Raw genomic sequence first — 13,616 nt, forward strand, 5'->3', positions numbered from 1 at the left:
TCACACTGTACCCCAGCCCCGGCCCCACGTGCAGCCCCTGCGCCCGAGGCCCTGCCCGTGGGATGGGAGCCCAGTGCTGGCGTGGGGTGGGGGGGGCAGGCAGCTGCCGGCACCGATGGGCCCATCCCGTGGGGGGGGTCCCGCACCCGCTGCCACCCGGCACGGGCTGAGGGGGTCCCCCAGGGGGCTGTGCCATCCCCATCCCCACCCCAGCCCCCTGTGTCCAGCCCTGGCACACCTGGAGCCTGGGGCACCCCGGCACCCGCATCCCCTGCCGGGCAGCGGGGTGAGGACCCCCGAGGGGCCGGTGGCGGTAGAGGCCGGCGCGGGAGAGGCACAGCCAGGTCAAGGCTGGGATGGGGGAGGCGCAGCGAGGCGGCTGGGGGGACGCGGGGCTGGGGGGACCCATGGGGACCCAGGCAGCCCCCCCAATACACTGTGCTGCCCCATGCGGCTCTGTGGGTGGGGGCAGTGGGGCTGGGGCTGAGCGGGGACCACGGGACCCCCAGCCCCCGAGGGAGGCAGCGCACGGGACCCCCATCCCGAGCCCCTCTCGGGCCGCAGAGATGCTCCCCCACGGCCGCGGGGCCGGGCGAGGGGACTGCGGGGGGCCGGGCAGCGGCCGTAGGGCAGCGCTGGTGTGCTGGGGCAGCCCGGCACGGGCAGCACGCCCACGGGTGACCGCCGGCGCCCGGGGGAGTGGGCTGACCCGGGGTGAGCCCAGCCCGGCCCCGGACGGCAGGAGGGGCTCCACGGGGGGGCGGCGGGGGGGACGACTCCTCAGCTGGGCTGCAGGTGGGGCGGCCCCCAGCCCTCCGGGGGGGGGGGGGGGGGGGGGGGCACACGGGGGTCCCCCACGGCCGTGTGCGGGTGCCGCCCCACCTGCAGAGGGATCGTGCGTGGGGGCGAGGGGGCAGGTCAGCCCCCGTCCCCCGGGGTACGAACACGGCGCCTCACGGCACGGGGCTGCTGGGGCTGCGGTGCACGCGCCCATCGCCCAGGGGCGCTGCGGACGCGCGGCTCCCCCACGCGGGGCTCCCCCACGCGGGGCTTCACGCCCACGCGGGGCTCCATCGGCGGCGGCGCTGCGCGCACGCGGCGGCCCGCCGCCCGGGGACGGGGAGCCGCGGGCAGGCGGCCTCCCCGGGGCGGGGGGGGGGGGGGGGGGGGAGCGGGGCGCCCACGGACACGCGCGACCCGCCGCCCCGCCCCCGCGCCGCGCGGGGGCGGGGCTGGGGGGCGGCGCGGTGACGCGACGGCGGCGACGCGCTGACGTGGTGCGGCGCAGCCATGGCGCCGCGGCGGCCGGCGGAGCTGTACCGGGCGCCCTTCCCGCTCTACACCGTCCGCCTCCACCCGCGGCGGCCGCTCGCCATCACCGCCGGCGGCGGCGGCGCCGCCAAGACCGGCATCCGCAATGGCGTGGTGCGGCTTAGCCGGGGGCGCGGGCGGGCGGCGGGTCCGTGGGCTCCCGCGGGTGGGCGCCGTGGGGTGAGGGGGTCCGGGGGCTGCAGGCCCGGGCCCGGGGGGGGTGGGGGGGGGGGCGCGGAGGGGGCCTCGGAGGGGAAGGGGGGGCGCAGGCCGCGGGCGTGGGGCGGAGGGGGGCCCGGCTGGGCGTGGGGTCAAGGCGGCGGCGGCGGCAGCCGGGGGGGGCGGCGTGGGGTCAAGGCGGGAGCGGGTGGCCCCGGGGCAGGTCCCCGCCGCAGAGCCCGGGGGGGGGGGGGGGGCTGCACCCGGCAGGGGCTGAGGCCGAGCCCCGTCCTGCAGCACTTCCTGCAGCTGGAGCAGATCGGGGGGCAGCTCAGCGCCTCCCTGCTCCACTCCCACGACACCGAGACCCGCGCCACCATGACCATGGCGCTGGCCGACGACATCATCGCCGCGGGGCAGGACGCCAGCTGCCACATCCTCCGCTTCAGCCTGCAGGCGCCCGAGGCCAAGAGCGGCTCAGCCGGCCAGAACGGTGAGGCCCCGCTCTCCCCGGGGGGGGGGGGGGGGTGTGTCGGTGTGAGAGCACCCCGCCCTGGGTGCCGTGGGGCAGGGCGTGGGGGTCTGTGGGGTGCTTCGCAGGTGGGGCAGCGCCGTGGGGGCCTCCTGCCTGCCCTCGACCCCCCGGCTCAGCCTGCCCGGCGGCGGGGAGCTGTGTCAGGGCTCCGTGTCGTCTGCCCCACTGCAGGCGGTGGGGAGAAGGGGCCGCGGAAGCGGAAGGGCCCCATCCCGGCGGGGCAGGGCGACACGCAGAGCCAGACAAGCGAGGTGACGGTGGAGAGCCTGCACAGCGTCCGCACAGATTTCAGCCCCGACGCCCTGCAGAAGGCCGTCCGCTTCAACGCTGACTGCTCTCTGCTCGTCACCGGCGGTGCCGACGGCTTCCTCCGCCTCTGGGAGGTAGGCACGGGGGGAGCCGAGGCTGGGCGGCAGCGTGTGCCCGGCGGGGAAGGCCAGGCCCCGGCAGTGCCAGATCGGCAGCGACGGCAGTCGCGTAACGCTGTGTCTTCCTGACGCCTTCCCCGAGCCACCCCGGGTGCCGCGCTTGGTGGGGACCTGGGGCTGCCGGCGAGCCCTGGCCCGCGTGGCGCAGCTCCGACGCCTGCTCTGCTCTTGCAGTTCCCCAGCATGAAGAAGACGCTGGAGTTCAAAGCCCACGACGGGGAGATCGAAGATATCGCGCTGGGCCCTGACAACAAGGTGAGTGCTGGGCGGCTCCCCGTCCCCGCGGGGAGAGCTGTCCTTGGACGCCCGCGCTCTCTACGTACAGGTGGTGACGGCGGGACGGGACTTCCAGTGCTGCGTGTGGCAGCAGGACCAGCTGGTGACGGGGCTGTGCTGGAACGAGAACCTGCCCGGCATCCCCGACAAGGCTTACCGCTACCAGGCCTGCCGGTGAGGGCAGGGGCTGGGACACGCGGGCGGGGGGCTGGGAACGGACCACCCCCACAGACCGCACGTGCGAACCCCTAGTCTGGGGCACGCCGAGCCTTCTCCCAGCCCCTGCCGCGTCTGCGTGGGGGGGCTCCCCCAGGCTGGGGGAAGGAGCGGCTCTGGTGTGTGCTTTAGTGGGGTGGGGTTGGGTGCAGGTTTGGGCTTGGGAGGTGGGGAGGGTGCGGGCCCCTCTCGCAGCCCCGGGTGAAGGGGGGGCTGGCGGTGCTGGCTGTAGGGACCGATGCACCCCGTGCCCTCCTGGGGCAGGTTCGGGGCCGTGGAGGACAACGCCGGGGCGCTGCGGCTCTACACGGTGCAGGTGCCCCACAAGCGGGAGCGCCGCCCCCCGCCCTGCTACCTGACCAAATGGGACGGGAAAAGCTTCCTGCCGCTGCTGACCCGGCCCTGCGGCAGCGAGGTGATCTCCTGCCTCTCCGTCAGGTACCCCGGGGCCGGGCGGGTGCAGGGCTGGGGGGCCGCGCCAGCCCCCGCTCACCCTCCTCCCCCCTGCAGTGACTCGGGCACCTTCCTGGGGCTGGGCACGGTGACGGGCTCTGTCGCCATCCACATTGCCTTCTCGCTGCAGGTGAGCTGCGGGGGCGGCGGGGCTCCTCGGGGAGCGGCTGGCTGGGCGGGGAGGGGTTGCGTGGGCAGCCCCAGTGCCGCCGCCGCCCCCCCCCGCCTCCCAGGGCCAGGCTGCCTCGGGCCACCCCACCCTCCTGCCTCGCAGAGGCTGTACTACGTGAAGGAGGCGCACGGCATCGTGGTGACGGACGTGGCCTTCGTCCCCGAGAGCCGGCGTGGGCGGGAGCTGCTGGCGGGGAACGAGGCCGCCCTGCTCAGCGTGGCCGTCGACAGCCGCTGCAAGCTGCACCTGCTCCCCAGCCGACGTAGGTGCTGGGGGCCCGCCCGGGGGGGGGTTTGCCCACTGCCACTCCCTAGCCCGGAGCGGGGCTGCCTCTGTACGTGCGGGGGGGGGCCAGGGGCCGCGGCACCCGTCCTCACCCCTCTCTCCTCCGCAGGCTCCCTCCCTGTCTGGCTGCTGCTGCTGCTCTGCGCCGGGCTCATCGTGGCCGCCATCCTGCTGCTGCAGCTCGCCTTCCCGGGGTTCCTGTAGGACGCCCCCACCCCGCGCCAGGACGGACCCCCCCAGGCTGGCCAGCCTCTGCCCCGCCTCGGCCCACCCCAAGCAGACTGTGAAGCAGACGAGGGACCAGCCCCGGCCCTGCCGCCCCCGCTGGCGCTCGGGGAGCGGACAAGGGGCCCGGCAGCCACACGGGGCCCCGGCCCGGCAGGACTGTGCCGGCTGTGGCGCGGCGTGGGGCTGGCCCCGGGAAGGAGGGGGTCCCGCCAGCCCTCCGCCCCACTGCTGCCATTAAAACTGGAGCGCGAAGGCAACGCTGTCCCGTCTGTGCTGGGGCTGCGCTGGGGGGGGGGGGGAGCGGGGCTGGTTCCGGCGCTGCTCCCGGCTGGGGGGCTGCTCTGAGCCCCCCCCCCTGCCCAGCCCACGGACACACGGCTGCAGCTGTGTGGGTTTATTGTGGGGTCAGGCGGCGCCCTGCCCCGCAGCCCCTTCCCCAGCGCCATCCCCGTCCCCCTCCAGCTGCTGCAGCTCCTCCCCGTGCTCGAAGATGGCGGTGATGAACTGGGCGAAGAGTCGCTCCATGTAGCTGCCGGGGCGGGGGCAGAGCCCCTCCAGGAAGCCGATGTGTCCCCCGTGGGCTGTCACCAGCAGTGCCACGTGGGGCAGGCGCCAGGCGGCCTCCACCGGGATGGCTGGGCAGCCGTGGCGGGAGGGGGTCAGCCGACCGCCGGTGCGCCCCGCCGTGGGGCTGCGCCCGCTGCCCCCCGTGGCCCCCCCGCTCACCGTGCAGGGGAGAGAAGGGGTCGTCGGAGGCGTTGAGGCAGAGCACGGGCACGCGGATGCGGTGGAGCTGGCGCGCGGGGCTGGCAGCCTGGTAGTACTCGCAGCAGGAGCGGTAGCCGAAGGCCTGGGCCGTGTAGCGCTCGTCGAACTCCCGGATGGTGCGTGCCTGCGGGGTGGGGTGGGTGGGAGTCGGGGGGGGCCTCGGCCCACAGGGCCGGGGTGGGGGCCGGGTCCTACCTGCAGCACGTGCTCCACATCCACCTTCTCCCCGATCGCCGCCCTGTGCCTGCACCGGGCCTGGGGTCAGCGTCGGGCGCTGCCGCCAGCCCCGGGCTGGGCGTGCAGCCGCCCGTGCCCCCCCCTCCCCTCCCCCACCATGCCCCTCACCCACCTGCTGACGAGCTGGCACAGGCCGGCGGCGAGGCGCTGGTTGAAGAGCACGGCGTTGAGGGGCTGCTCCAGCGACGCGGTTGAGGCAGCGGCGTCCCAGCTCGGGGAGAGGGCCATGGCCGCCGCCAGCCCCGCTGCCTGCCCCCGCCGCCCCAGGTAGTTCAGCACCTGCATCCTGCGGCGCAGCCGGTCAGGGGCAGCCGAACCGCCATCCCGGCCCGTCCCCGGTGTGGGGGCTGCCCGTACCCGCCCAGGGAGATGCCCACGGCCAGCAGTGGGGCCCGCGGGTACCGGCGCTTGATGTGGGCGATGGCCGTCTCCAGGTCCTCAGTGTTGCTGGCGCAGAAGGTCCGGGGGGTCTGAGGGGGGAGCGGAGCTGGGGGTGGGCAGCGGCCCCCCCCCCCGCGTGTGCTGGGCTGTCCTGACTCTGCCCGGGGGCGTGGGGGGTTTGGGGGTCTCACCCACCAGCAGCTCCTCGCCCCGGCAGCCCCGGTGGTTGAGCACGACGGACCTGGGGGAGAGGGGAGGTGTGAGGGTCTGGCGGGGCCGCAGCCGGCCCGTCCCCGGGGCTCACCTGTAGCCGGCGCGGCCAGCCCGGTGCACCAGGCGGAGCAGGTAACCGGCCTGGCTGCTGCCGGTGAGGCCCGGGAGCAGCAGGACGACGGGGCGGGCGCGGGGTTCCAGGCGCCGGTGGCTGCCGGGGTCCTCGGCCCAGTCGAGGATGAGCTGCCCGCCGTCGGGGGCGCGGATGGCCTCGCTGCGGGCAGAGCGGCGGGTCGGCGGCGGGCGGGGGCACCGGGCCGGGGCCGGCGCCGGCGCCGGGGGCTCACCAGCGGTAGGAGACGGGCGGGCGGGCCCGGAGCAGGGCGCCCAGCACCGTCTGCAGGCGGCCCTCGAAGCACCAGGGCGTGGGGTAGAAGGTCTCGCCCGCGGCGGGGCACCGCCGCTCCAGGAAGGCGCGGAACCGCGGGCCGGCGGCGAGCAGCGGCCGCTGCGGGGCGGGACGGGACGGGACGGGACGGGCGGTCAGCGGGGCCGCTCGGCGGAGCGGGGCCGCCCCGGCCCCCCCGGCCCGGCCCGGCCCGAGCTCACCCGCGGCACCCGCGCCCAGTAGTAGCCGAGGAGGGCGGCGGCGGCGGCCGCCAGCAGCAGCGGGAGCGGCGGGAGCGGGAACAGCACCGGGCCCGGCACCGGCGGCCCCTCCGCGCCCATCGCCGCCGCCGCCGCCCGGGACGGCCCCGCCCACGAGGGACGGCCGCGCCCCCGCGGGGCGACCGTGCCCCCGCGGGGCGGCCCCGCCCCCGGCGCGACTCCGCCCACCACGGCCCCGCCCGGCATTGGCCCCGCCCCGGGGCGGGCGCGTGTCGCGCCCGCGGCCATCTTTGAGGCGGGCAGGGGCGCCGGGTGCCGGTTAACCCCTGCGCTGCTGCCGGCGGGGCGCGGCCGAAGCCGCCCCGGGGCGGGGGCTGAACCCCCCCGGGCAGGGAAGGACCCGGCGGGCGGGGTGGGTCCCGGCCGGTGCCGGTGCCGCTATCGGTGGCGGTGCTGGCGCGGGGGGATGCGTCGGCTACGTGGCCCGGGGCGGGGCGGGCGGCACCGAGACGTGAGACCGGGGCCGGGTGAGTGGGCACCGGGGGCACCGGGCTGCGGGGGGTGTGTGTGTTTGGGTAGGGGGGGGCGTGTGCAGCGTGTGCAGTGTGAGCAGTGCGAGCAGTGCCCCGCAGCGTGCCCACGCGTGCAGCACGCTCCCCCCGTGCAGCGCAGCCGTCCCGGCGGTGCCAGCGTGTCCCTGCCGCGCTGGAGCCGGTGGACGCTCCCCGGAGCCCCCCCCCCACCTCCCCCCCAGGGCTGCCCGACCTCCCCCCCAGGGCTGCCGCTCCCGCCCGGGGCGCGGGGGGGTGGGCCGGGGCCGGGGGGAGCCCGGGGGAGCTGCTGCAGGTGCGAAGACGGGTGGCGGTGGGTGTGCACCCCAGCGCGGGCAGGGGGCTGCGGGCAGAGGCCGGACGGGGCTGCAGGGCTCCGGGACGGGTGGACGGTGCCGTGACAGTGAGCGAGTGGGGAAGCGCCTTGTGCAGAGCCCCCCCGACCTGCTCCCCACCCCCTGCCCCTCTCCAAATGCCAGATTCCCACGGCCCCCCACGCACCCACCGTGTTTGGGCACGTCCCCCGTCCCCCCCCCCCCCCCAAAGACCCACCGTGGCCGGACATGGCCTCCCCCGGCCCCCCCCCCTGCCCAGCCAGGGGCGCCCACCCTGCCGCTCTCGCCCGTCTGCAGCCGAAGGTCACGGGATGAGGAACCTGCTGGTGGCCCTGCTGCTGCTGCTGCTGGTGGTGGTCCCGGCAGCGTGGGCTGCCCCCAAGGCTGGGGGGCACAGGTACGGGGTGGGCACAGGTACGGGGGGGTGTGTGTGCATGGGTATGGGGAGGCGCAGGTGTGGTTTGGGTGCACAGGTGCAGATGGGTGCCCGGGCATGGGGGGGGGGTGGAGTGCACAGGTACAGACGGGGTGCATGGGCGCAGGTGGGGTGCACAGGCGTGGCTGGGGCGCGTGGCTGGGGCACGTGGCTGTGGGTGGGCACAGGGGTCCAGGGGGTGCATGGTCAAGGACAGAGCTCGAAGGCACAGGGGTGCATGCAGGGCTGCGGGGGCCATGGGTGGAGGGGACACTGTGTGGGGCACTGCGGAGACGTCAGGCCAGGCCAGGCAGCCCCCACCCAGGGGCACAAGTAACGCCCCCCCACCCCCCCGGCCAGGCCTGAGGCCCCTGTGGCCACGAGGTTGGATCCTGATCCCGACCCACTGAGCCCGGAGCTGCCCACGCTGCCGTGAGTCCGTGCCCCTTGGGGAGCCCCCCGAGCAAGGGAGGGGGGGGCAGACTTGGGGGGGGGGGGGGGGAGCAGGGGCAGTGCCCAGCTGGCTGTGGGGCAGGGTGGTCCTGGGGACAGCTATAGGGCGGAGCAGCCCTGGGGCTGGCTGTGGGCCAGGGCAGGCCGTGGGGCAGGGCGGTGCGTGCCCACCCCTAGCCCCACCGCCCCCAGGCTGCTGCGGAGCGCGGTGAGGAGCCTGGGGCCACCGGAGCGGGATGCGGAGGCCATGACGCGGGAGCAGGGTAAGGCCGCGTGGCGGCGGGGGCCAGGGGTCCGGTGGGGGCAGGGACGCGGCCCCAGCCCCACAGCGCCCCGTGCCCCGCAGCCCTGCTCTACCTCTTTGCGCTGCATGACCACGACCGGAGCGGGCGCCTGGACGGGCTGGAGCTGCTGCAGCTGCTGGGTGCAGTGCTGGCGCAGCGGGATGGGGAGCGGCTGGACCCCGACATGGTAGGTCCCACGGGGACGGCCCCTCGCACCCCATGGAGCCCCCCGGGCCAGGCCCTCACCCTGTCCCCATCCCGCCGCCGCAGGTGGCCGCGCTGGTGGACCGAGCCCTGGAGAGGCAGGACCTGAGCAGGGACGGGCTGCTCGACCCCCCCGAGCTGCTGCTCTTGCCCGGCCGGGGCCAGGGACCCCTGGGGCAGCCCCTCCTGCAGCAACCCGGGGAGCTGCTGGCAGGGGCTGGGGCTGCGCCCAGGGGGGACATGGAGGCGCCCGAGGGGGACGTGGGGGTGAGCATCCTGACAGAGGGGCAGGGCCTGCCCGGCGGCAGTGCCCACCCAGAGGGGCAGGCAGCCCCCCAGGCTGAAGCCATGGAAGTGGAGGGAGCCCCCGAGGCTGAAGGCTCTGACACTGAAGCCATCAAGGCAGAGGAAGCCCCCGAGATTGAAGCCCCTGAGGCTGGAGACCCGGAGGGGGAGGTGGCCCCAGCTTGGGGGGACCCTGGGGAGGGGTAGGTGGTGGTGGGGAGGCTGTGGGCAGGGCTGTGCCAGCCCCACAGTGGCTGTGGGGTGTCATGCCCCGGTTGCTACCTGCCCTGTTCGGGGCACGTGGTAGTGGGGGCGTCCCCTGCGCTCCCCACAGCCTGCAGCGGGGCTGGGGAGGACAGTGGGGCCGGGATTGTGCGGTTGCCCCTGTAATGTGGCAGGATGGAGAATCATAGAATCATTAAGGTTGGAAAAGACCTCTAAGATCATCGAGTCCAACCGTTGACCCAACACCACCATGCCCACTAAACCATGTCCCTAAGTGCCTCATCTACTCGTCTTTTAAATACCTCCAGGGATGGGGACTCCACCACTTCCCTGGGCAGCCTGGTCCAATGTTTCACCACTCTTTCAGTAAAGACATTTTTCCTCATGTCCAACCTAAACCTCCCCTGGCACAACTTGAGGCCATTTCCCCTCGTCCTATCTCTAGTTACTTGGGAGAAGAGACCGACCCCCACCTCGCTACAACCTCCTTTCAGGTGGTTGTAGAGAGCGATGAGGTCTCCCCTCAGCCTCCTTTTCTCCAGGCTAAACAGTCCCAGTTCCCTCAGCCGCTCCTCAGAAGACTTGTTCTCCAGACCCCTCACCAGCCTCGTTGCCCTTCTCTGGACACGCTCCAGCACCTCAACGTCCTTCTTGTAGTGAGGGGCCCAAAACTGAACACAGTGTTCGAGGTGCGGCCTCACCAGTGCCGAGTACAGGGGCACGATCACTTCCCTGCTCCTGCTGGCCACACTATTTCTGATACAGGCCAGGATGCCATTGGCCTTCTTGGCCGCCTGGGCACACTGCCGGCTCATGTTCAGCCGGCTGTCGACCAGCACCCCCAGGTCCTTTTCCGACAGGCAGCTTTCCAGCCACTCTTCCCCAAGCCTGTAGCGCTGCATGGGGTTGTTGTGGCCGAAGTGCAGGACCCGGCACTTGGCCTTGTTGAACCTCATCCAGTTGGCCTGGGCCCATCGATCCAGCCTGTCCAGGTCCCTCTGCAGAGCCTTCCTACCCTCGAGCAGATCAACACTCCCACCCAACTTGGTGTCGTCTGCAAACTGACTGAGGGTGCACTCGATCCCCTCATCCAGATCATCGATAAAGATACTGAACAAGACCGGCCCCAAAACTGAGCCCTGGGGAACACCGCTCGTGACCGGCCGCCAAAAAAACAGAAATACAGGTGGTGCCGCCGGCGCTCACCTGGGCCATGGTCAGCGCCGCCCCATGGTCGCTGCGGCCCCCGGTTGGGGAGAGGGGCCGGGCTGGGCATAGCCCGGGGGGGGGGGGCGCAGGAGGCAGCAGGGGGGCGGCAGCGCGGGGCTTTATTGGTGGGGGGTGGGGGGGTGCTGGGTGCAGCGGGGGGGGGGGGGGGGTGGCGTGCCCCGCGGGTGGGGGGTGGTGGTGTCTCCTGGCACGGGGCGCCCGGCTCAGATGATGCCGTCAAAGCCCTGGATCCCACATTTCCTGCCCGCGACCTGGCAGCCGAAGGTGAGGGCGTCCTGCAGGCTCCTCCCTGGGGAACGGGCGCCTCGTCAGCCCTGCCAGGCCGAGCCGGGCTGAGCTGAGCCGAGCCGGGCCGTGCCGGGGCCGTGCCCACCTGCCGAGAGCGCGAAGATGACGGCGGCGTTGAAGGTGTCCCCGGCCCCCAGCGTGTCCACGAGGGTCTCCGGGGGGAAGGCGTCCGAGTGCACCAGCTCCCCATCGGGCCCCACGGCGTCGGCCCCCTCCTCAGCCCAGGCGCAGATCAGCGTGGCCCTGGGGAGAGTGGGGGTGGTGGGGGTGGGGTGCGGCCGTGCCCCCCCCCCCCTCCCCCCCCGACCGCACCCCTCCTGCACCCCCCCCCCTACCCCTGCTGTACGCGGCCACGCAGCCCCCACAGCGCCTCGGGGGCCGACTGGTACCCGAAGTGCCGGGCCACGTCCTTGCTGACGAACACCTGCAGGAGAGGGGCTGGGGTGGGGGGGGGCGACATTCCCCCAACACCCCCAGCCGTGCTGTGCCCCCGCACCCCGACTGCGTCCCCCCCCCCCCATACCCCGACTGCACCCCCAGCCCCCGACCACACACTGCTATGCCCCTGCACAGGCTGTGCGCCCCCCCCCGCCCCCCAGTGCTCCAACTGCACCCCCCGCCTGCCTCCCCCCCCCCCCCCGCACCACACACACACACCCCCCCCCCGCTGCCCCGGACCCCCAACTCCCGCCGCCCCTCCCCGCCCTGACCCCGGCCCGGCCCCTGACCCCGCCCAGGGCCGGCAGCCCCACCCCCGCCGGCCAAGGCCCGCCCTCCCTCCGCGGCCCCGCCCTCCCTCCGCGGCCCCGCCCTCCCGCCGCGGCCCCGCCCCCCCGCCGCGGCCCCGCCCCCCCGCCGCGGCCCCGCCCCCCCGCCGCGGCCCCGCCCCCCCGCCGCGGCCCCGCCCCCCCGCCGCGGCCCCGCCCCCCGCCGCGGCCCCGCCCCCCCGCCGCGGCCCCGCCCCCCGCCGCGGCCCCGCCCCGCACCACGTGGCCCAGGCCCATCAGCGGCAGCAGCTCCTCCCGCGGCTTCTCCACCTCCACCGAGGTCCGGACCCGCTCGGCCGGCGGCCGGGCCCGGTTGTGCCGCTCCACCCGCCGCATCATCGCCGCCTGCTCCGCCGCGTTCCGGGCCTGCGGGCGGGTGCACGCAGGGGGTCACACCTCCCCCCCCCCCCCGCCCCGGGGGTCCCCCAACCCCGGGGGTCCCGTCACCCCCCCCCCCCCCCCGCCCCGGGCTCACCTCCCAGTGGATCCACTTGTACTGGGAGAGGTCGACCCGCTCGAAGTCGTGGGCGGTCACGTCGGGCAGGTTCCTGCGGTGCGGGGGTCAGGTGGGGCGGGGGGGCCCCCCCAGCCGCAGCACGGGGCGGCCCCGGGTGACCCCGGCCCGGGGGTGAAGGGCAGCGCCGGGGGTGGCACCGCCCGGGTGAATCATTGGTGGTGGCGCAGCGGGACCCTGAGACGGACTCAAAGGGCAGCGCGGCGGCGGCCAGGCTGGAGCTGCCAGAGCCAGAGGGGTCGGCACCGCCCAACAGCCCCTTCTGCCGTCAACCCGCGTGAGCGTGGCCGGCCCTCTGCCGGTGCGAGGACCACGGCTGCCCTGCCGGCACCGGCACAGCCGAAGGAATGCTGTCCTGGGCCACCGGGCAGCTGCCGCATGCAGTGCGGGGTGTCCCCGCGGGCACCGTGCCAGCTGTCCCACACACCGGAGCGTGTGGCCGCGCAGCGATGCCGCCGCCAATCACGGCTGCGGCACAGGGGGGACCGACTGGGGGCTGCGGGGGTGATTGGCAGCGATTGTGTGTGCAGAATTACAGGGAGTCACCCAATCCAGCACGCGGGACCCCCTGGCAGGCAGCGCTGGGCTGGCGCTGGCAGAGCCTCTGCCGGGGGTCGAGCACTGTGAGCCCCCCGGGGTGCCGGGGGTGGCCCTGGGTGCCCGGCTCGGCCAGGGTGAAGGCAGGGAGGGGGCCGCAGCCCTGAGCCGGCCTGGCCGAGCGCTGCCCGCCGGGCGATCGGGGCCAGGGCTGGCGCCCTTACGTGTCATACAGCACGATGGTCCGGGAGCCGCTGGCGGCGCTGACGACGCAGCAGGCGCAGGGCACGTCCCCGCGGGGCTGCCAGGCCACATGCGTCACGTCCACACCCCGGCGCCGGAAATCCGCCGCAATGAAACTTGGGGGACAGAGAGCGGGGTGAGGGGCGCCACGCACCCGTGGGCGTGCAGGATGGTGCGGGTGCCCCGGCTGGCGCTGGCGATGACGACGGAGGCGGGCAGGCAGCCGCCGGGCTGCCACACCGCGTGGCCCACGTCCACCCCGTAGCGCCGCAGGTCGGCCAGGACGAAGCTGCGGGCGGGAGAGACGCCGAAGGGCCGGCGGGAGGGTCGGGGCGGGGGCGGCCCCGGGACCCCGCCGGCAGCCCGGGCCCACCCCCCACCCCACCCCCGCACCCCACTTACTCGGCGGCGTGCCCGGGGGCCAGCGAGCCCATGAAGGCGCAGGGGGCTCCCAGCAGCGCCAGCACCGTGCAGGAGTTGGAGGCGTTCCCGCCCCGCTGCCACCGCTGCGACACGCACCTGCAACGCCGTGGGCGCCGGGTCGGCCCCGGGAGGAGGCAGGAGGCAGCGGCAGCTCCCGACGGAGCTGCCTCCCCCCCCCCCCGGCCCGGCGGTACCTGGTGTCGGAGTCCTCGGCGGGGTAGGCCTCCACCACGCTGACGATGTCCAGGCACACCAGCCCCACGCACAGGATCCGCTTCTCCCCCGCGGGGCCGGGCTCGGGGTCCCGCCGGGCGGCCGCCGCCCCCGCCGCCATGCCGGGCCCGCTCCGCTCGGCACCGGCGCCGCCCCGCCCCGCCCCGCCCCGCCCCGCCCGCGCCGATCGGGGCCCGCCCCCGCGCCGCGCCCTTCAGGGCGCCACCAATCGGAGCCCGCCGCCACGCCGCTCCCTTCCCGGGAGGCTGGCGGGGCGGGGCGAAGGAAGGGCGCGGCCATGCAGGACACGCCCTCGAGGCCGCGCCCCCTCCTCCCCCCCACCCCCCCACCCCCCGCCCCGCGCGCATGCGCCCAACC

The 13,616-nt window shown here is 75.6% G+C and overlaps 4 protein-coding genes across 7 annotated transcripts; 2 read left to right on the forward strand and 2 right to left on the reverse strand.

Moving 5' to 3' along the window:
- The first annotated feature begins 1,290 nt into the window (after nucleotides 1-1,290).
- Nucleotides 1,291-4,320, forward strand: PREB (prolactin regulatory element binding). Of its 2 annotated transcripts, none has more exons than XM_076332433.1 (9): nucleotides 1,291-1,425; nucleotides 1,768-1,963; nucleotides 2,177-2,388; nucleotides 2,608-2,688; nucleotides 2,759-2,883; nucleotides 3,190-3,363; nucleotides 3,436-3,508; nucleotides 3,653-3,812; nucleotides 3,945-4,320. In XM_076332433.1, the coding sequence occupies exons 1-9, from the start codon at nucleotides 1,291-1,293 to the stop codon at nucleotides 4,037-4,039; spliced, it is 1,251 nt and encodes a 416-aa protein (XP_076188548.1). In that variant the 3' UTR covers nucleotides 4,040-4,320. The 2 variants fall into 2 exon arrangements, with proteins under 2 accessions (XP_076188548.1, XP_076188550.1); XM_076332435.1 differs by having other exon boundaries at nucleotides 1,305-1,422.
- Nucleotides 4,321-4,442: 122 nt separating this feature from the next.
- On the reverse strand, nucleotides 4,443-6,559 carry ABHD1 (abhydrolase domain containing 1). Its single transcript, XM_076335261.1, has 9 exons — nucleotides 6,272-6,559; nucleotides 6,010-6,170; nucleotides 5,754-5,936; nucleotides 5,645-5,690; nucleotides 5,426-5,538; nucleotides 5,181-5,354; nucleotides 5,027-5,075; nucleotides 4,790-4,955; nucleotides 4,443-4,698 (listed from the first exon to the last, which is right to left on the reverse strand). The coding sequence occupies exons 1-9, from the start codon at nucleotides 6,557-6,559 to the stop codon at nucleotides 4,469-4,471; spliced, it is 1,410 nt and encodes a 469-aa protein (XP_076191376.1). The 3' UTR covers nucleotides 4,443-4,468.
- Nucleotides 6,560-7,468: 909 nt separating this feature from the next.
- CGREF1 (cell growth regulator with EF-hand domain 1) lies at nucleotides 7,469-9,005 on the forward strand. The gene is made up of 5 exons (XM_076335282.1): nucleotides 7,469-7,554; nucleotides 7,933-8,004; nucleotides 8,218-8,288; nucleotides 8,372-8,496; nucleotides 8,580-9,005. The coding sequence occupies exons 1-5, from the start codon at nucleotides 7,469-7,471 to the stop codon at nucleotides 9,003-9,005; spliced, it is 780 nt and encodes a 259-aa protein (XP_076191397.1).
- A 1,410-nt stretch (nucleotides 9,006-10,415) lies between these two features.
- KHK (ketohexokinase) lies at nucleotides 10,416-13,365 on the reverse strand. 3 transcript variants are annotated; one of them, XM_076335361.1, is made up of 8 exons: nucleotides 13,220-13,365; nucleotides 13,005-13,121; nucleotides 12,584-12,718; nucleotides 11,784-11,856; nucleotides 11,528-11,674; nucleotides 10,877-10,965; nucleotides 10,627-10,784; nucleotides 10,416-10,542 (listed from the first exon to the last, which is right to left on the reverse strand). In XM_076335361.1, exons 1-8 carry the CDS (start codon nucleotides 13,357-13,359, stop codon nucleotides 10,457-10,459), a joined length of 945 nt encoding a protein of 314 aa, XP_076191476.1. In that variant the 5' UTR covers nucleotides 13,360-13,365; the 3' UTR covers nucleotides 10,416-10,456. The 3 variants fall into 3 exon arrangements, with proteins under 3 accessions (XP_076191476.1, XP_076191477.1, XP_076191478.1); XM_076335362.1 differs by lacking the exon at nucleotides 12,584-12,718 and adding an exon at nucleotides 12,757-12,891; XM_076335363.1 differs by lacking the exon at nucleotides 12,584-12,718.
- Between the last annotated feature and the right edge of the window lie 251 nt (nucleotides 13,366-13,616).

Source organism: Aptenodytes patagonicus, chromosome 3, assembly GCF_965638725.1.
Source record: "Aptenodytes patagonicus chromosome 3, bAptPat1.pri.cur, whole genome shotgun sequence".
NCBI lineage: Eukaryota > Metazoa > Chordata > Aves > Sphenisciformes > Spheniscidae > Aptenodytes > Aptenodytes patagonicus.